The sequence below is a fragment of the Notothenia rossii genome (assembly GCF_949606895.1).
Source record: "Notothenia rossii genome assembly, chromosome: 5".
NCBI lineage: Eukaryota > Metazoa > Chordata > Actinopteri > Perciformes > Nototheniidae > Notothenia > Notothenia rossii.
The window spans coordinates 74,065,082-74,085,920 of record NC_136903.1 but is presented as its reverse complement, the minus strand read 5'-3'; the positions used below and the strand labels follow the sequence as shown (position 1 = coordinate 74,085,920).

Here is a 20,839-nt window from a genome sequence, read left to right as displayed (position 1 = left end):
ATAAGGGATCAACTGAAACAAGGAAATGCAAAGCAGTATAAATACATTTATAGGGCATAGTCACAGAGTTACTATACAAGTTACATCCGATTTAATAGATATACAGTATATATTAGGGTTTTCCCTTTTTTTCAACTTGTGTTGTGAAACTGCATACACAACATTAAACAGAAACACATTTACAAACTAGAAAGAGTCAACTTCTGCTTTCGGTAAAAGTTTGGCCAAATCTTTTTTTCATCTCAGTTTGGTTGATGAGAGAAATACATTTCAGTCGTCGAACATTAGTTTGGATTATAAAGGTTTACTTCAAACACATAGCTTTGCTCTTTTTTTTTAACAGTTTTTTAGACAGTTTTTTAGACTTGCTCTCTGTTCAGTACAAACGGTTTCAGTGTGACTGCACCGTGCTGTATATTTGACCCATCATCAGGTCTGAAGCAGCTGGCTCCTCGGGGACAGTGCAGTATATATGGTATGTGTCAGACTGGGGAAAGAAAGAAAACAAATATACATACAGTATACAATTTGTAGTTCTATATATATAGTTATATAAGCCACACTATTTATGTTGCAATTGTATTTATTTGTGTCTCTCATGCCAAGCTTACATATTCAACTTTGGTATCCTGCCTTTTCACCTCATCGGGACCAGCTAGTGAGAAAACACACATGATGTTTTAATTCAAGGTCTGTATATCAAATCATACATCTCTCTTTACTGATTATAAAACATATACAATGTGATGGAGTACACTTCCAGGGTTATGTTTCTGTTGAGAGAAGATTTCTATACCATCAGTTCTCAAACAATACTTTGCTCGGGTATTTGAAAACAGTGTGAGGCCTGAGCAAAGAGTTTATTTTTTCTCAGTGCAGTGGTGGTCGCCCACACGAGTGGTTTATTTTACGGTTCAGATTTAGTAGATGTGAGCTATGTCAAACGTTCAACTGAACCAATGTGAAGCTGCTTTAAACATTTGTTTAAAACTGCAAATGACATTTAAGACCAAAGCCAAACGGTTTATGTCTTGAGTAGTTGTTCAAGTCTCTCAAAGCAGATTCTGACCTTATGAGACAAACACATTGACACATTCATACCAGTTCTTCTGTTGTTACAGAGAATTGCAGAAACCAGCAGGATGACGCCCAGAGCAACTCCACATCCAGCCAAAACTGCTACAAACTTCCATATTTCTGCTTTGAAAAGACTGCAATACAAGTGTCAGTCCAACATCTGCTCCCCCCAACATTATCATGTACAGTGCATGAATACAATGATTCATCCAACACTTCCAGATCACACCATCATGTAAAAAGTAAAGCTGAGTATAGCTTTGTTACTGATACAAAATGTTCTTTGAACATCCACAGTATGGCAGATTTGCATTTCTATGAAATATTAAGTATCCGTTTCTGTTTTTCCTTTGCCACGATCTGTATTCAAACAACTGGATGTTGTATATATTTTTATTTTGGGGGGGAACTGTCCCTTTAGGTCTGCAGTCAAGAACATTATAAAATAGCACTTAATTATCAATTTGTTTGACATTTTGTTATTTTCGGGGTGAAAGGATAAGGACTGATAACAGTCTGATCTCGCAAATGAAAACACAAAGAGCATAACAAAACTTTTTTTTTTTGTACATTTCGCGTGGCAGGTATTCTCGGCTGAAACCAAAAGCTTCCTACATGAAACTGTTGACAAGAGGTCGGTAAATACTTTTGGGAAACCCCAGGCATGATTTTTAAAAAGAGACATTTCTGTTGAATTTTTCAAATGTATTTTCTGGCACAGAATCAGAATACCTTTATTCGTCCCACAAATGGGAAATTTAAAGGTGCTGTGGTTCAATTGTGTGTCTCTATAATAAATAAAATGTCCTACCTGTGGTACCCTTTGATGGTGCGATCGACTGGGTGGTGCTTGACTCATTTTCTACAATATCTACAAAAAGAGAAAAATGTTCAGCGTTCACAAATGAATAAATGTTCATGTATTATTTGTGTGTCTAATATATATGTCTATTGTTGACACCAATCCATCATAAGCTCATGTGTATAACCATTCAGTAAACAAACACTTTGATTAGAAATGTATTTTCAGTATTTCTTTCTTCGCTTGGATTTGAAAGTCACTTACTGTGTATGGTGATGGAGGACAGGTCACTGTGTGGAGGATTTGACCCTCCATGTTTTACAGTGTAAAAACATTTCACTTGAACCTCAGCAGGTGAACTCTGCTGTGACATCTCTAGCAGCTCAGTTCCCCTCAGATTCTTCAGACAAGGGAAGACTCTAGTTCCTCCACTTAAAGTGTAGAAATAACACTGAGACACAGAAACAGAGGGTGGAGTCTGACAGTGCAGAGTGACTGAGTCTGTCTCTGTGATCACCGGAGGATTCACTGTCAGTGTCGGGGGAAGAAGAGGAGCTGGAAATATAAGGATGAGTTCAGTTAAAAAGCTGAATATGTAATTGGTTTAAACCATTGCTGTTAGTCATTTATATATAATGGCAGAGAATGCCTATTGAAACCAAGTGTTGTGCTCATACTGTACTGAGTATCAATAGTGTTGATTCACTTTGAATGATGGTGGGTGATACATCACTTTCAGGAGATTTATACAAGTCATGCTTTTTCTCTAAAATAAATAAATGTATAGCTGTGGATGGGAATAAAAGTCACTCACTGTACAGTATATGGTGATGGAGGACGGGTCACTGCAAATTGACACTCCATATGTTACGGTGTAATAACATTTCACCTGAACCTCAGCAGGTGATCTCTGCTGTGACATCTTCAGCAGCTCAGTTCCTTTCAGAGTCTTCAGACAAGAGAAGCCTCTGACAATGAGTCCACTTAAAGTGTAGAAATAACACTGAGACACAGAAACAGAGGGTGGAGTCTGACAGTGCAGAGTGACTGAGTCTGTCTCTGTGATCACCGGAGGATTCACTGTCAGTGTCGGTGGAGGAGGAGCTGGAAATCGTGCGGGAAATGATATTACTCAAAAGCTGCAATAAGACAATGAAACCAAATGCTTTCAAATACTGAATAATTAAATTGATATAAAAGTATTCTTAATGGGGTGGAAGTATGTAATATAAATGATGGAGAAAAATATATACTTTACAATCAAATAGTTTGTAAGATAAATCAAGATTGAAACATAAAAAACCTGGATATTAAAGACAACCGATCAGAGACTGACCTTGTGCTTGATACATGTGAAAGCAATCTGTTGAAAAAATAATTAATAAGTGAGGAAGGTAACCAGATGTGAAGTTAACAAATTAATGACTTCAACAACAACAACAACAACAACAACAACAACAACAACAACAACAACAACAACAACAACAACAACAACAACAACGTAACATTTGAGCCAGTGTTTCTCCTCCCCAGTAGGAGCCACAATCAGCAAAGGGAAAAGTAGGCAACAAGAACACATAATAAATATAACATAAAAAGATTAAATATTAATCCCTTTTAGAAGCTTTCAAACTGTACGAACTGTTTGCTCTCAAGCCACCACCAAATATCTCTAAACAGATTTGAACAAGTGACGTGTGGGTTAGCAATATTAAAAAACATGATTTGCTTGTGTGCATAAGTTTGTAATAACCTACATTAATACTGAATAAATCAATAAGAGGTTTAACTTACACATGAGGATGACAAACAGCAGGCATCCAGCCATGATGAAGCTTGTGTGTCTGACTGTGTGAAAGTCTCAAATGTAATTTAACAAAACGCTCAGGAAAGCCACAGCTAGCTTTAGAAGTGAATAACATTAACAGAGAGGCCACAGACACACACTTCACATCCTTTTTAAATTACCTATATGGTTTTCATTTTTGGAGTGACACTACCACACAAGAGTCTCAGTGCTTAAGAAAGATCAGTACGTGTTGTTTGGTTGATAAAGAGCCACTGTGAAGTTCCTGTGTGTGTGTGTGTGTGTGTGTGTGTGTGTGTGTGTGTGTGTGTGTGTGTGCGTGCGTGCGTGCGTGCGTGTGTGTGTGTGTATATATATATATATATATAAAACACTTTAAAAAGTGTACGCAAGTCTTCACTGACTGAGTGTCAAAGTGAACATGTTTGTCAGAGATAAAACGTCTCATTGGTGTAATCCATATTTTTGAATTATTCTATAAAATGTGTTTTCTTGCAAACATTTGATATTGATGTCGTCCTTTATTGTATCCCATATACATTATGCACGTATGACTGACTCCTTTTGTGTGAAGCACTTTGGTACAATCATTTTTGTGTTTGAGGGCTGAACAAATAAAAATAACCCTGATCTACGACTTCTAAAATGAAGGAGACTTTATAATCATGGTTAATCTTTTTTTTATTTGAAGCATTGCACAAATGAAACATGACATACTCATGTCTGTACCCTGACATAATGATCTAAAGCAGGGGTGTCCAAACTTTTTTCACTTAGGGCCACATACAGAAAGATATTCGAAGGGCTGGGCCACTCGCTAGAAGTGAGGTTTATTGCCTCATAAGTGAAGTTATAAGTTAGCAAAATCAATCAATTGTAAGTCAATTATGCTTGATACAAAAGCCTACATGACAGCTTTCCATAGGGTTTCATTTATTTTGTTAGCAGCTCATTCTTTAAAACAGAAGCCTTAGATTGCTTATCATAAGAGGAAATAGGAAGGTTATATGTCAAGCTTGTTATGTAAATAAGTTATTGGGCTTTTATCTTATCAACTTAGATTTGTTAGAACATATTTTCAACTTTAATTGACTGAAAGTGGGCTTATTAACACATGAACACTACTGTTTAATATATGTTTACAGATATGTTTAAGAAGTACAATACAAGACAAGCTCAAGCTTAATTTACTGAGGGCCGATTTAAAATGGCCCGCGGGCCGCATTTGGCCCCCGGGCCGTAGTTTGTACACCCCTGATCTAAAGTAACACAAATTCAAAAATAAATGCAGAAAAATAAAAGGTTCAGATTTCTAATGAACTTTGATGGCTGTGCGCGGTCTCTCTCAGGACGATGTAGCTTCTCTGCTGTCGTCACTCTATGAAAAGAAAGAAACAGACAAGCATTAGCTGCCCTCAGTAAAGTTTAGAGGTCAGTGATCATTGTGCATTTTCAACATATGTTTCTGTTCCACTGCAATGCAAACTTTGTTTACAACTGAGAATGCTCACCTTCATAAGTGTACTTTACATTTCTCATTCAATTCTGAAGCATTCAGCAGAACTTGCCCAAGTGGCTAATAAACGTGGCTAAAAACCTCATACTTTAACAGGAAGAGAAAAGGAACTCACCACTGTTGCATTATAGGCGACAACACTGAAGGTCTCATCATAATCACCCTGCAAACCACTGATGTTTGCTTTTGGTCCAAATGGAAAAACAACAGTTGTTTCCACAAGGAATAAAAAGGAATTCAAAAGCACATTATGCATTTTCAATTTAAATAAAGAATTACTCTCCCTCAACATTCTGCATGGCCTTTTTGACCTGACAGCTCCTCCACCTTCTTCTTCTGCTTTTTATTCATTTTGCTGACTTAACAGAGATCTAGTGTGATTTCTGAATTATGTTTGCAATGATATCATTAATGTGCTAGAGTGTTAGTTTTCCCAGCAGAATGATCACTGCTGCTGAGACTCCTTAAAGGCCATGTAATGCATCTAACACAGGTGTTTTTTAACATGTAGTTTAGATATCACCAGAATAAAAATAAATAATTTTTTTTAAAGTTTCGTCATAATTAAATGACATATACGTTAAAAACCGATGTTGGTTCCGAAGTTTGCCGAGTACGCCCCCGATCACTCCCGAACGAGCGGTGACGTCACACGTGGCAAACATTGCCATTTGATCAAATCAGTCCAAATGGCAAGCAACGCGATAACTTCAGACAGCGACAGCGACAGCGATCATTCAAGCTCAGATTCAGTGGGTTATCTGGATTCAGTTACAGAAGTAGAGAGTGAACCAGCTAGCCTTTCACTTCAAGGCATTTTGCCTTATAAGTACGAGCCTCCTGCCCAGCAATCGAACAACGAGGCAGAAACTTGTGAAAGAGAAGCGGATTCCGCAGCCGGCGAGACTCGAGTCGGCAATACTGAATGGTAAATTCTGTTTTATTTAGTTTGACCTGCACTAAATGTCGATCTTAATTTGTCATCTGTTCCTCACACGTCCGGCAGATATTGTTTTGTTTTTTAATGTTATGTACAATATTCAGGTGTAGGCTACATGTCAATGCTGTGAAAGCATGCCCACTGCAGATGAATGTGTATGCTGCAGAGAGATCTGGCAGGTGATGGAACAAATAGACAGTTTGCAACCTACTGACCAGATAGCAGAGTCCTGCATCGGGTCGGGTATCCGCGGGTACCCGACGGGTGACCCGCAAAAAAGGTGATTTGCGGGTGGTATTTTTTCAAACGCTTTTTTCCGGGTTCACTTCTGGGTAAAACAAAGATGATGCGGGTCCGGTTGCGGGTGTTGCATAATAAATATATTTAAACAATAATAATTTAGTTTAATGTTTAAATCCTCAGACCTCTCCTCCGCGGTACCGAGCATAATCATAACCTCTGCAGTGCATCTATCTGCTGCTGAGCGCACCACATTCTGAATGGCTGAGGTGAAGCTCTCTATAGCGGAGAATACAGCATTTTCAATAACTCTTCCTCAAGAGCAAAATCCAACGTCTGGGAGGCTTTTGGTGTCATCCTAGATGGAGAAAATAAACAACATCCCAGGCTTTTTGAGCCAAATATGCAACTGCGTGTGTTAATAATTGCACGTTGTCACTGCTTATATATATGCGGGTTCGGGTCGGGTTGCGGATCATGTGCCGGCGGGTCGGGTCGGGTTGCGGGACTAATTGGCAATATGTGCGGGTAGCGGGGCGGGTTCGGTACTGCACGTCACGGGTGCGGGGCGGGAGCGGGTCTTGAAAATCAGACCCGTGCAGGACTCTGCCAGATAGAAGACACCGACGAGAAACCAAGGTGCATTATTAGCCACCCAGGCTTTAGAGAAGGCTGTCTCAGTGTTTGGACACTGAAAATAGCGTATCTTCAATACAAACAACAACACAGAGCAGTTGATGGCCCACTACACCAGTAAGTAAATATTGATTGACCCAACTGCCTATTGCAGCTTTGCTTTCATATAATACTTTTAGTCGCTACAGATATGGTACACTTTTAAAGATACCATTAAACTCTTTCAAGCAGTCAAAAACAGCTTGGCTTTTATTTTTTCTGCGTATGCAAGTTCAATGTATGCTTGAGAAAAGAAACAACTACACATGTGAGGAAATATATAAGAGGTCTATGATTCTGTCAAGCAGTCATGTATAACCTCATATTTATTTTGTACAAGTAAAATACAAATATCATGTTATAAGCCAATTTGTAACCATTGCTACATAATAGTAGGCTACTACATAACATTTTATTTTTCTCCAAATATATTTATAATCTGTATACTTTTTTTTCATTAGGAAGTATCGATATACAGCTTATCGACAGTTTGTACGTTGGTGCTGGGGTGTAGGCCTACTCGGCCCAAAAATCAGAGTCCCGCTGCATGTGCTGTAACCGAGATACGGAAGACTTACCCTGAGCCGGGAGGCCGCTATCAGGGATTTCAATGGCCAAATCTGTAATTTGACATAAATCATGCAGCTGAACTGGTTAAAATGGTTTCGCATGATGTAAATAATTTACAAAGTACATCATTTACAATATTATTTTTCCAAAGAAACATGTAAATATAACAACATTTTCCAAATCACAAATTTGTAAGATTGTATTAATTTACTGTTTGATAAATAAAAAAGGGTTCTTTTGTTAATTTTTCACTTGTAACATTTTATCTTTATTGCAGTGTACATTAGTCTATTTTGGTATATGTGCGAGCCCACAAATAATTAAAAGTGGTAAAAATAATAAAGATATTCAGACGTAATTCATTTTTGGCCTTACTTATTTCACTTCAACTTTTATATATTTCAGTCACTAGGCAAGTTCACTGTACTCTGGTGACATTTAGCTCAAGCTGGCATAACACCTGTAGTAACTTAATTCTGACCCGAGTTTTGTGCACAATCTTCCAGCACCCATGATCAATGTTTATAGCAATCAGGAAACATTCACAGCTCACAACTACACATCGCTTCCCCATCATGAATTGTTAGATAAAAAAAGTTTAGCGAGGTCCGGTTACACATATGTTGAGCGAAAATAGCGGAAGGATACAAAACAAACAATCCAGACGAGGCTGGTGTTTGCCACGTGTGACGTCACACAGCTGGGTTAATGGCTGGCAAGCTTTTCGCTACCGGAGCGGAATAACACGGGAAAGTGGCACACATTTCATGTTATTTGGGGGGTATTTATGGAAAGAATCATTGATGTTGATATGTCAAATGAAACAGTGGAAAGTGATGAAGCGATTTATTAACACAGAATAACTTTTATTTTGGACATTACATGGACTTTAAGAATGAAAAAGACACCGTAAGGCCACATTTTTCTGTGAAGCGGAGCAGCTCAGAGGCGCTCTGAATGAATGTCTGAAGGTAGGAACATAAACCAGAGCCATAATGGAAACAAACATAAATACTGGTATTCATTGAAGTGTAACTGATAATAACTGAGAAATATGAAGTCTTACCTTTTGGAAATACAGTTTTCTAGAAAATTGAAAAAAAAGAAAACAATTTATTTTACATTTGAAATTGTGTTGAAATTAATGTGAAATTTCTTTTGTTTCCTTCTTTTCTTCAACGTGAACCCAAGGTGTTGTACCATGTAAGGCTGGTTTCAAAAGTTTAAATGAAATATTTCCTACATCTAAAGCTGGGTTTTAAAAAGTTCCCGAGGTCATAATTTTTATTCTTACCACTCAGTCTTTTTGTAGTAAGGAGAAGTGCCAATCCAAGCAAGATGACTCCCACAGTCACAGCTGCTCGAACCATCAATGTCATCTTCCCTGCATTAAGATTAATATTAAGATTAACCTTTATTGAGAGAAGAGATTTACATTTACCTGTATACAGTGTTAACATAAAGGACATTTACCCCACAAGAAGAATTTGCTAGATGGTGTAACTCTGGGATTTACCGGTTCTCAGGCGAACAGTGTAAAAGCTTATTAGAAAGGTGATGCTATAGGAAATATTGGGTTACAAATGGTGCTATTTTGTTTATTTAATTTCAGAAAAAAATGATACCTGTAACTTTATCACCAGATGCTGGATTCAAAAGAGTTGGGGCAGCAGAGGTCAAACTACCTGCAGAAGTGAGAGTTATACCATTATTGGAGAATTAAAAAATGATAAATATTCAAACATTTTCTAAACAGTCAGCGTGAATTATTGAGAATTTGATGAATTATTAAACCTGTCTCTGGTTTCACTGAAGAAGAGGCAGAACCAACAGGGTCAACTGGTGTGCCTTTAGTCTGGCCTGCAAAATAAATTAAAAATATTTACTAAAGTCACCCCTGGAAAGTAAAAAAAATAAAAAAGGAAAATATTGAATATACTGTAAGAAATCTATCTATCAAACTAACAAAAAAACATATAATTGTTGATTCAGTTTTTCTCTATTTGGTTCTGTTTGTAACCCTATTAAACAAGTTAACAACTGAGATATCAGACCATGCCAATTTTCTTGTGCTGATAATAATATTAGTGGATGAGAGTAAAAGTCACTCACTGCGTACGGTGATGGAGGACGTCTCACTGTGTGGAGATGGAGAAGTTGACCCTCCATGTTTTACAGTGTAAAAACATTTCACTTGAACCTCAGCAGGTGAACTCTGCTGTGATATCAGCAGCAGCTCAGTTCCTGTCAGAGTCTTCAGACAAGGGAAGACTCTAGTTCCTCCACTTAAAGTGTAGAAATAACACTGAGACACAGAAACAGAGGGTGGAGTCTGACAGTGCAGAGTGACTGAGTCTGTCTCTGTGATCACCGGAGGATTCACTGTCAGTGTCGGTGGACGAAGAGCTGGAAATATAAGGATGAGTTCAGTTCAAAAGCTGAATATGTAATTTGTTTAAACCATAGCTGTTGGTCATTTATATATAATGGCAGATAATGCCAATTGAAAATCTAAACAAGGGTTGTGCTCATAGTGAGTATTAATAGTGTTGACTCACTTTGAATGATGATGGAGGACACATAACTCTCAGGAGATTTATACAAGTCACACTTTTTCTCTAAAATAAATATTTGTGTTGCTGTGGATGGAAGTAAAAGTCACTCACTGCGTACGGTGATGGAGGACGGGTCACTGTGTTGAGACGGAGAATTTGACCCTTCAATCTTTCCAATGTAAGAACATTTAACTTGAACCTCAGCAGGTGGTCTCTGCTGTGACATCTTCAGCAGCTCAGTTCCTGTCAGATTCTTCAGACAAGGGAAGAATCTGACCATTCCTCCACTTAAAGTGTAGAAATAACACTGAGACACAGAAACAGAGGGTGGAGTCTGACAGTGCAGAGTGACTGAGTCTGTCTCTGTGATCACCGGAGGATTCACTGTCAGTGTCGGTGGAAGAAGATCTGGAAATCGTGCGGGAAATATGTTAAATGTTATTACTCAAAAGCTGCAATAAGACAATGAAACCAAATGCTTTTAAATACTGAATAATTAAATTGATATGAAAGTATTCTTAATGGGGAACAACAATATCTAATGTAGGTGATGGAGAAAAATATATACTTTACAATCAAATAGATTATGTCAAATCATTATCCAACCATAAAAAACCTGGATATTAAAGACAACCGACCAGAGACTGACCTTGTGCTTGATACATGTGAAAGCAATCTGTTGAAAAAAGAATGAATACGTGAGCAAGGTAATGTTAACAAATTAATGACTTCAACAGCAACAGCAAAAACGTAAAATTTCATGTGTTTCTCCTCCCAAGTAGGAGCCACAATCAACAAAGGGAAAAGTAGGCAACAAGAACACTTGATATAAACAGTTATCTTATATATAAGATTAAAACATTTACAGTAATTACATATAAGTCCCTTTAGAAGCTTTCAAACTGTACAAACTGTTTGCTCACAAGCCACCACCAAATCTCTCTAAACAGTTTTAAACAAGTGACGTGTGGGTTAGCAATATTAAAAAACATTATTTGCTTGTATGCATAAGTTAATAAGTTAATAATGAATAAATCAATAAGAGGTTTAACTTACACACGAGGATGACAAACAGCAAGCGTCCAGCCATGATGAAGCTTGTGTTTCTGACTGTCTGAAAGTCTCAAGTGTAATTTATCAAAGCGCTCAGGAAAGCCACAGCTAGCTTTAGACGTGAATAACATTAACATACAGGCTTCAACTTTCTTTGAAGTACCTATTATGTTTTTTTAGATTTCTAATACCACACATTATGCTGTGTGTGTGTGTGTGTGTGTGTGTGTGTGTGTGTGTGTGTGTGTGTGTGTGTGTGTGTGTGTGTGTGTGTGTGTGTGTGTGTGTGTGTGTGTGTGTGTGTGTGTGTGTGTGTGTGTGTGTGTGTGCACTGTGGTTATATAAAACCTAAATAAGTATACGCAAGTGTTAACTAAAGGAGTTGTTTTTAGTTCTGTAGCATTGCAACACGTGATAAAAGTTATATTCTTTTATATAAGACCTCACTTTTCTTTCTATTATTAATATATACAATTATATATTCAATTTAGCCGTCACATCATTCTAATTTCTGCTCATAAAAATAATGATGTCACTTATTTTTACATATATTAACCTGAACATATGAATTCAAAGTTAAATGCCAAAGATATTGCTTGGATTTCAAAATGAACTGTGCAGTCTCTCTCAGGACTGTTGTTGCTTCTCTGCTGTTGTCATTACCATTTTAGGGAAAAGAGTGCAGAGAGCAAAATGAGCTATTATAAGACACTTCTCATCAATGTGGGGGAAACTTCTGAAACAATTGGAGTCAGGACTCAAAGAGAGACACGATGGAGAGCTGGAGCTTTGATGGCAAACACTGATGGTTTATGTGGAGCTTCGGCCGGAGAATTCACAAGACATGTCACAGGCCACGAGTTGACCACACAGTAGAGATGCCAAATCAATTCTGAAGAACTCTTCTGTAGTTCCAGCTTTTAACTAGTTCGGAGAGTAATAATTAACATTCTTTATCAGTGAGACTTAACAATTATGGACCCTGAATCTAACAAGAGCTGTCGTCCATTGAAAATAATGTGCACCAGGGAACCTACGTTCCTAAAAAGAAGGGCTTCTAGATGTCCCTGAACAATAAACTACCTCATGGTGGTCAAGCTTGTGCTCGGTCATAAGCTGGCAACAACAATGCGCCCAAGCTGCTCCTCCTTAAGAGAGATAGCAGCAACACCCAAGGCCGTAGACCTATGCCAAGGGAGACAGTGAAAACAGAAAATTATGAACTGTGTCAAAGGTTGAATACCTAAGCAAATTATTCCCCAACAACCAATATCTTTCTCCTTTTTCATCATTGTAAATCCAGACCAATTCTATGCTCATCTAAGCCTTCTCTGGTTTACACAATCTCCCACATTAAAAGTGAATCATTTAATACATTCAAATAATTTCAAGTCCTTTATTTTTGCTTTCTTCTTGTTTTAAATCAGAACACATTTCAGAAAAGCTCAACATGCATGAGAAAGATCAGAGAATGGTTCAGGTCCAGCCATCATTTATGATAAAGAGCAATTGACAAATGACATTCAAACAAAAAGCAAATTAAGTGTCAACATATCTTTTTACAATATTTGTAGAAACATTCTATTGCACGTAAAGTTCATAGTCAGATAAAATAAAACCTGTTAAAAACAGTCTCAAAGTAAAGAAAATAGGACTGAAGTGATCTTTGCTGTAGATAAGAAGCTGAACTAAATACTCTTTTAATCTTGATCTGGAAAAAAGCAACATTTAAATGCAGCTTGAAACAAATGCTGAGCTTTGTACATAATAGACTTTAACTTGAAAATTGCAAAGCTTTAATAGTTGTAAAAACTCTAAAACTCGATCAGCATTTTACCAATGAAAGTCGTACACAAAGTTAATTTCAGTAACAGTTGTTAGGCTGTCTGCTTCTCTCTCTGAATGGTATTGTTTCAGTGTGACTGCACGGTGCTGTACATTATACTCTTGAGGTCCGATGCGGCCGGCTCCTCCGAGATGGCTGCGTACATATGGTATATCTCCATCTGGAATAAGGAAGACACCAACTATGATATACTGTACATGATTAAATACATGGCTTATTGTTTATTAACCTTCATGTCAGACTTACATTCTCATTGTGATGCTCCTGTCTGCCTTTCACTTCCTGAGAACCTACTAGTAAGAAAAAAAAAAAATGTATATCAAAAAAATAAATAAAATGTCGCCATAATCTTTGACAACATTTCACTTTTCGTAAATCTTTAATCAAACACAATATAAGAGAGTGGTTGAGAGACTTTTGCTCCTTTCCATATTTGACAAACGTTCAATACTAACATGGATTGTTCATCTCTCCACTATCTATATTCACTTTGTAAGGTGGCCTGTCATGCTTGGTCTTCATAGGGAGTTCTCCTTTTTGTATTGGTTGACAAAAAGGCCAACAAAAATAAAGACTTGAGAGAAAGCTATTTCAGCTGAACGGTTTCAATGAGAGTGAATGGCTCATGTTTTAATGCTGAGAGCACCACCTCCAGGGGAACTAGAGAAAGGCAGACATGAGCCGCTCTTGGGCCTGGTGGTGAAGACAGGAAGGTCTGAAGTGGCTCAATGGCTGTGCAGCTTGAACCAGCCTGTGTAGGATGCTGCTGCTTGACCGTGGAAATTAAAGAACTGTAGAGAACATGCCGGTGTTGTGCTCCTGACTTGTGACCTGTTATTATATAGGTTGGAGACATGGTCTTGACAAGATACAAGTAAAACGTTCTCAGACAACATGCCACATGTGAAAAAGAGTGTCCGGTTTAAGCACATTAGATTATTTTTGTCTCAGTGCGTAGGTGGTCTCCATCAAGTGTGTTTCAGTGCTACTTTGAGATGCACGTCTTGCATGGTTGTTCTGAGCAACCCGATGAGACACACTAACACACACTAGTGATTTTAGTATCTCTGTTTAATGTGAAGCTGCATTAAAAATGTCCTAAAAACTGTGAACGGCTTTTAGGAACCAAGCTCAAATGTGTAACTGTGTAGACGATTTGAACCAAATCCTACATTTTTCTTGCAATGCTTATGAAAATGCAATTCTAGAGCTTCCAAATGTTTTATAATCAGACAACCTGTTAAAGGGAACTTTTGCTTTGAAGACATGTATACAACAAACATGTTCTGACTTTATGAGACAAACTTGACAAGGTTCTCACCAGTTATTCTGTTGTTACAGAGAATTGCAGAAACCAGCAAGATGACTCCCACAGTAACTCCACATCCAGCCACAACTGCTACAAACTTCCATATTCCTGCTTTGAAACGAGAAGCAATATAAGTGTCAGTTTTGCTTGTCATAGCATTAACAACATCAAGAAGACAGGTCCTGTGAATTGCAGTACACATTTCTGAGTTAATAAGGTTATAGACATTATTTAATCGCTGAGTTTAAGTGGTAAACCCATAAGTATTCTCACCTGCAGTTTTCTGAGGGGCTGCAGTGTTAGAGCTATCTTTAATACCAGGCATAGTAACACTTGAACCTATTAACAGACCGAACATTTTTTAAACATAAAATGCAATTCATGTTGGCATTTGTATGCAACAATAAGAATCTTTAGTCTACCTGTTATATCTTGATCAGGTCCTGGATTCACACTAGTGGGTGTTTCTTGAGAGGCACAGAAACAAACCAACATTAAAATCACAGAATATATTATCTGTTGTCAGAGTAAAAAATATAATGCAGCATATTGTTTGCTGTGTGCTGATTGATAGCTTTCTTTCACAAAAATGTTTTAGAGTTAGTATGAAAAATGGAATCATTATGTCACCTGATGTTGGTTTCACTTGTGTGAGGGGAGAAGAGGAGGAACTTTCAGTGTGCAACTCGATTTTGAAAGGATAGCAACTGGTGACTTCTAGAATTGTGTGAGTAACATTCTGTTTTTAGACTTCTCTGTTTCAGTGTGTGTACTCTTTATAAATGTTCTGTAGTTGATCTAACTGAAATTGTGATTTTAAATCTCAAAACCGCTACAGTATCTGTCAGGCAGAAACTTGGGACAAGTAATTTGACTGAAACCTTAAAACTGAACTAACTGACTGCTAGGGTTAACTTTGATTTAAACATTTGTAGAATAAAAAGAGCTTTATTGAGTAGGTGTAACTGTATTAAGGGTTAAACTCATAACTTTATAACTTACGGTTTAATGTAATTGTAAAACCATTGTGCCACTGAAAAGACAATAACAACTCAGGAGGGAGCCAGTCTAGATTTCCTTTTGAGGGCCACCAGCTGCAGAGAGTTAACTAATTAAAGGGGCGTGGCCCCACAGCTGTGAGAACTCAGCAATCAGTTGTCCATTTTAGGAAGCACTTTCCTGGAGTGTCAGACGAAGACTGACAAAGACATTAGAGTCACGAGGGAGGCAAAGAGTTGGTAAATCCTACTTTGATTGAGCTAAGTATCGCTGGTGTTTTATTTTGTTTTTTAGCCCCTAATGCTATAATCATGTATAGGTTCTCCATTCCTGTTCATGTGTCTTCTCGCAATTATCACTGGCCCCGTGTATCTCCTAATCGATATAACCGGCCTGCTCTCCTCTATCCCACATGCTCCACTGAGATCCAACATCTAGTTGCAGGTGGCCTGTGGAACTGCCAGTCAGCTGTTCCTAAGGCTGACTTCATCTCTGGCTACGCTTCCCTGCAGTCTCTGGATTTCCTTGCTCTCACTGAGACCTGGATTACTCCATCCAACACATCCACCCCAGCAGCTCTCTCCACAGCATATTCCTTCTCCCACACACCCAGACCCTCTAGCAGAGGAGGTGGCACTGGTCTCCTGCTCTCTCCCAACTGGAGCTTTTCCCTCTTCAAGCTACCTAACTTCACTCCTTCCACCTTTGAATTCCATGCCGTCACAGTAACCCATCCTATACAATTAACTATTGTTGTTCTCTACCGTCCACCAGGCGCCTTGGGGGACTTCTTAGAGGAATTAGATAATCTCCTCTCACACATCCCTAAAACTGGCCCTCCCGCTGTACTTCTCGGAGACTTCAACCTCCAGACAGGGAAGATAGACAAACTAACATGTCTGTTAACCACCTTTGCTTTCTCACTGTCTCCATCCCCACCAACTCATAACGCTGGCAATGTCCTTGATCTCATATTCTCAAGGAACTGCACTAATTCTAACCTCTCTGTAAACCCGCTTCACACATCCGATCACTTCTTAATTTCGTTCTCTCTACCCCTTTCCAAACATAACAAACTCATCTCTTCTAACTCTGCACCTGTCCGCCGTAACCTCCGTTCCCTCTCCCCCTCTACCCTTGCCTCATCGGTGCTCTCAGCCCTCCCTTCCTCTGACTCGTTCCAACTCCTGCCTCCAAACTCTGCTCCAGAAACCCTCCTCTCTACTCTCTCATCCTCTCTGGACTCTCTCTGTCCTCTCACATCTCGGCAGGCTCGTCAGTCCCCTCCTGCTCCCTGGCTAAATGACGCACTGCGTGCTAATAGAACCATCCTTAGGGCAGCAGAGCGGAAATGGTGGAAATCCAAACACCATGACGACCTCCTAACCTATCAGGCTCTCCTCTCCTCTTTCTCTGCTTCCATCTCTCAGGCAAAAAGCACTTTCTTTCAAGATAAGATCCAATCTTCCTATTCCAATCCCAAAAAACTATTTTCCATCTTCTCCACCCTGTCGGACCCCCCCAAAGCCCCTCCCCCCTCCTCCCTTCTGTCAAGCGACTTTGTTAACCACTTTGAAAAAAAGGTTGATGATATTCGCTCTTCTTTTTCTGACTCACCTTTACTCACAGCTGGGTCACTAGACCCGCCGTTCACCCACACACTGACCTCCTTCTCCCCTCTCTCTCCAAGTGAGGTTCTTACCCTCGTTACCTCTGCCCGTCCTACCACCTGTCCTCTGGACCCTATCCCCTCAAACCTCCTTCAGACTATCGCTCCTGATATTCTACCGTTTCTCACCCATTTCATCAACACTTCTCTAACTTCTGGTTACTTTCCAAACAGTCTCAAGGAGGCAAGAGTAAACCCTCTCCTAAAGAAACCCACTCTCAACCCGTCCGATGTTATAAACTACAGGCCTGTCCCTCTCCTCCCGTTCCTGTCTAAAACACTTGAACGCGCTGTCTTTAAACAACTCTCCTGTTATCTCCATCAGAACAACCTTCTGGATCCGCACCAGTCTGGTTTCAAGGCAGGTCACTCAACAGAAACTGCCATCCTTGCTGTCTCTGAGGAACTGCACACTGCTAAAGCAGCCTCCCTCTCCTCTGTCATCATCCTTTTGGACCTGTCTGCTGCATTCGACACGGTGAACCATCAGATCCTCCTTCGCACTCTCCAAGAACTTGGAGTTTCAGGCTCTGCACTTTCTCTCCTCACCTCATACCTCAAAGACCGCACCTACAGGGTAACTTGGAGAGGGTCAGAGTCCGACCCTTGTCAATTAACTACAGGGGTCCGTCAGGGCTCTGTTCTTGGTCCCCTCCTCTTCTCCTTGTACACAAACTCGCTCGGATCTGTTATTAGCCCGCATTGTTTTTCATACCACTGCTACGCTGACGACACCCAATTTAATTCTGTCCTTTCCCCGCTCAGAGACCCAGGTCGTCGCACGCATCTATGCTTGTCTAGCTGACATCTCTCAGTGGATGTCTGCTCATCACCTCAAGCTCAACCTTGACAAGACTGAACTGCTTTTCCTTCCGGGAAAAGATTATCCCACTCTTGACCTAACAATCAACATCGGCTCCTCTGTTGTTTCCCCGACTAAGACTGCAAGGAATCTGGATGTGACCCTAGATAACAACCTGTCCTTCACTGCAAACATTGCTGCTACAACCCACTGCTGCAGATACACGCTTTACAACATCAGGAGGATACGTCCCCAGCTGACCCAGAAAGCTACGCAGGTTCTGGTCCAGGCTCTCGTCATCTCACGCCTAGACTACTGCAACTCCCCCCTGGCTGGTCTCCCTGCATGTGCCATCCGACCTCTGCAGCTCATCCAGAATGCAGCTGCTCGTCTGGTCTTCAACCTTCCTAAATTCTCCCACACCACGCTGCTCCTCCGCTCCCTTCACTGGCTTCCGGTAACTGCTAGAATCCACTTCAAGACACTGGTACTTGCGTACCATGCTGCGAATGGATCTGGCCCTTCCTACATCCAGGACATGGTTAAACCGTACACCCCAGCATGGGCGCTCCGCTCTGCATCAGCCAAACAGCTCGCTGCACCCGCACCGCGAGGGAGACCCAAGTTCCCATCAGCAAAAACACGTGGGTTTGCTATCCTGGCTCCAAAATGGTGGAATGAGCTCCCCATTGAAATCAGGACAGCAGAAAGCTTACACATCTTCTGGTGCAGACTGAAAACTCATCTCTTTAGACTCCACTTCGAGCGATAGACTTATTAACAAAGCACTTATATACTAATAAAGGACTGGCTTATCTAAAGCCAGTTGAGTAGCACTTGAAATGTTTCACCTCTATGAAACCTGATGTACTTATATGATTCTGCTTTTTTCAAGTTTGTATTTTGTTGGTCGAACGCACTTATTGTAAGTCGCTTTGGATAAAAGCGTCAGCTAAATGCAATGCAATGTAATGTAATACTTGGATTATTAACAGCCCGACCTGGTGAAACAACAGTCAATTATCGTTGTATTATAAATGGATAATAGCTTTGTTGGAGCCATTTTCATTGAGTTATTATTGTCTGATAGTTAGGCTTGATGATAATATAAATTAGATTAACTCACCGTCTAAAGGTATTTTTGTGAGTCATACTATGGTTTTCAAATGTATTAATTTAAGGCTCACTTATTATTTGTTATGTGCGTCAGTATCACGTGCATGGCTATATGCCTATATATGGTAGATTGATAGGACACAGCTGGGGTTGATGAGACGGGGAAACGGAAAAGTCTTTTGACCGTGTTCCTTTTGTTCTTTTGGAGACTGTTAACGTTTATTTAGTATGAAGCGAAGAAATGTGTCTTGCTGTTTATATGCCGTCTGGACTAACGAATAAAGCTCATCTGATTCAACCACGTTCTCAGCTAATTTGTTTGGAAACAATTGAACTCCGATTTATCTAAGCTTTTCCAGTTGTCTTTAAATATTTTTCCATAAGTCTTGAGCGTGTGTAGAGCAACACTGGGCCGCTCTTCCAAATAGGATAGCTGAAAGATTTAAAGGGATGTAGGATGAAAGTTAAAGGAAGAAAGTCTACTTTGTTCACTCACAGCAGCAGACCTGATATAAATACCAGTTTTGTCTTTCTCTGTCGAGTTTTAAAAATTTTAAAAATCTAATTAGTTATTAGTTAAAAGTTATTTTTCATTGGCTGTTCCCATAATTTTGTGTGCCTGTGTGCTTTGACACAACTCCTCTCTCAGACAGGGCTCTTCTTCGGAGAGGTGGAGGGTGCAGTTATGAACAAACTTCTCCAAATGGGGTCCTTCAAAAGGTCAAAGACACAACATCACATTTCTCTGAGCCCTAAACTGATACATTAAACCACATGTGTCAAACTCAAGGCCCGGGGGCCAAGTCAGGCCCTTGGTGGATTTAATTTTGGCCCGCAGGATAATCTTTAATTACTACGACGGTATATTGCACGCAGACCTTCACTCCATCCTGAGGATTTCCTCAGCTCAGAGCCTGACCCCAAACATTGATGAACTTGCACCCAAGATGAGATGTCTCTGGCTTGAACTAGCATCACAGAGCAGCAAACTGAGTTTACATGGATGTTTCCTTCTGCACTTTATTTCTTGCGACAACAGGGCATGTTTGGTTTTTTCTTTGAGGGAAACAGTTTTTTTGAAGCTGTTGTTGGCCTGTGGGAAAATGTAATCATAAGAAATGACTCCGGAAAAGCTGCAGATAGAGCGATAAGAAATTAATGCAACTAATTATTTAATGTTTAATGTTTTTATAGGCAATAATTTAAGCTTTGTTAGTTCCAGGTTTAATATTTGCAATAAGTTCATTTCAATATGTTTTGCAATAAACATTGAACCAGTCCGGCCCTCGACTAGTACCCATTTATTTATTTTGGCCCACTGTGTATTTGAGTTTGACACCACTGCATTAAACCATTAAACATAAATGTCAAGTTTGACTTTCCATCCTCTGCTGCTCTGTTTGTGTTGCAGGATCACGCTGTATGATTACCAGGCGCTCTGCAGAGAGTACGCTGGGAGCAGCGACAGTGCACGCTCTCTATCAAATGTAAGGCAGAACAGCAGCTGGTTTAAAGATAAAGACATTAGAAACAATACTTTTACTATCTGCTTCACTACTGTACATCTACACCTGAGTTAGAATCTGTGGTGGACCATGTGATTAGAGCAGAGTCTCAAAATGAACTCAAGCATTTAAACAACCTCAAACATATTTCAACTCATTTTGTTTCAGATTCTAACACTAAATACTTTTCTCTGTTTCAGCCCTCCACTTTTTTTAAGTGGCTCCTGACTGAACTGGTCATGTTAGCAATATACTCAATTTAAAGGAAGTGCACATTACACAGGCCCATACATGATATGATGAAGCCTACACAATGTGGTAAACTATTATAAGTGTTGTATTCACAGGAGGGAGAGGT

General features: G+C 39.5%; 3 protein-coding genes across 3 annotated transcripts in view; all 3 read right to left on the bottom strand.

Annotated features, from left to right (window-relative positions):
* Positions 1 to 157: 157 nt before the first annotated feature.
* On the bottom strand, positions 158 to 2,689 carry LOC307041844 (uncharacterized protein). The gene is made up of 5 exons (XM_079685389.1): positions 2,144 to 2,689; positions 1,889 to 1,948; positions 1,102 to 1,200; positions 612 to 655; positions 158 to 487 (listed from the first exon to the last, which is right to left on the bottom strand). The coding sequence occupies exons 1-5, from the start codon at positions 2,250 to 2,252 to the stop codon at positions 392 to 394; spliced, it is 408 nt and encodes a 135-aa protein (XP_079541515.1). The 5' UTR covers positions 2,253 to 2,689; the 3' UTR covers positions 158 to 391.
* Positions 2,690 to 4,439: 1,750 nt separating this feature from the next.
* On the bottom strand, positions 4,440 to 11,272 carry LOC307038886 (uncharacterized protein; the record flags this gene model as incomplete). The annotated part of the gene is made up of 8 exons (XM_079680560.1): positions 4,440 to 5,064; positions 5,318 to 5,394; positions 8,695 to 8,712; positions 8,922 to 9,011; positions 9,253 to 9,312; positions 9,740 to 10,033; positions 10,294 to 10,590; positions 11,239 to 11,272. 8 exons carry the CDS (start codon positions 11,270 to 11,272, stop codon positions 5,032 to 5,034), a joined length of 903 nt encoding a protein of 300 aa, XP_079536686.1. The 3' UTR covers positions 4,440 to 5,031.
* A 1,345-nt stretch (positions 11,273 to 12,617) lies between these two features.
* LOC307042026 (uncharacterized protein) overlaps positions 12,618 to 20,839 on the bottom strand; it is a 69,720-nt gene continuing 61,498 nt past the window's right edge. Inside the window, exons 12-14 of the mRNA XM_079685693.1 lie at positions 14,403 to 14,501; positions 13,328 to 13,374; positions 12,618 to 13,241 (exon numbers count right to left, since the gene is read on the bottom strand). Coding sequence (XP_079541819.1) covers positions 13,149 to 13,241; positions 13,328 to 13,374; positions 14,403 to 14,501 — 239 coding nt within the window. The 3' untranslated portion in view covers positions 12,618 to 13,148. The remainder of the gene's footprint in view (positions 13,242 to 13,327; positions 13,375 to 14,402; positions 14,502 to 20,839) is intronic.

Coding starts and splice junctions, on each gene's coding strand:
- LOC307041844 (XM_079685389.1), bottom strand. CDS start 2,252: ATGTCACAGCAGAGTTCACCTGCTGAGGTTCAAGTGAAATGTTTTTAC. Junction 1,949..2,143: donor GTCCTCCATCACCATACACA/GTAAGTGACTTT, acceptor CTCTTTTTGTAG/ATATTGTAGAAAATGAGTCA. Junction 1,201..1,888: donor ACCATCAAAGGGTACCACAG/GTAGGACATTTT, acceptor GTCTTTTCAAAG/CAGAAATATGGAAGTTTGTA.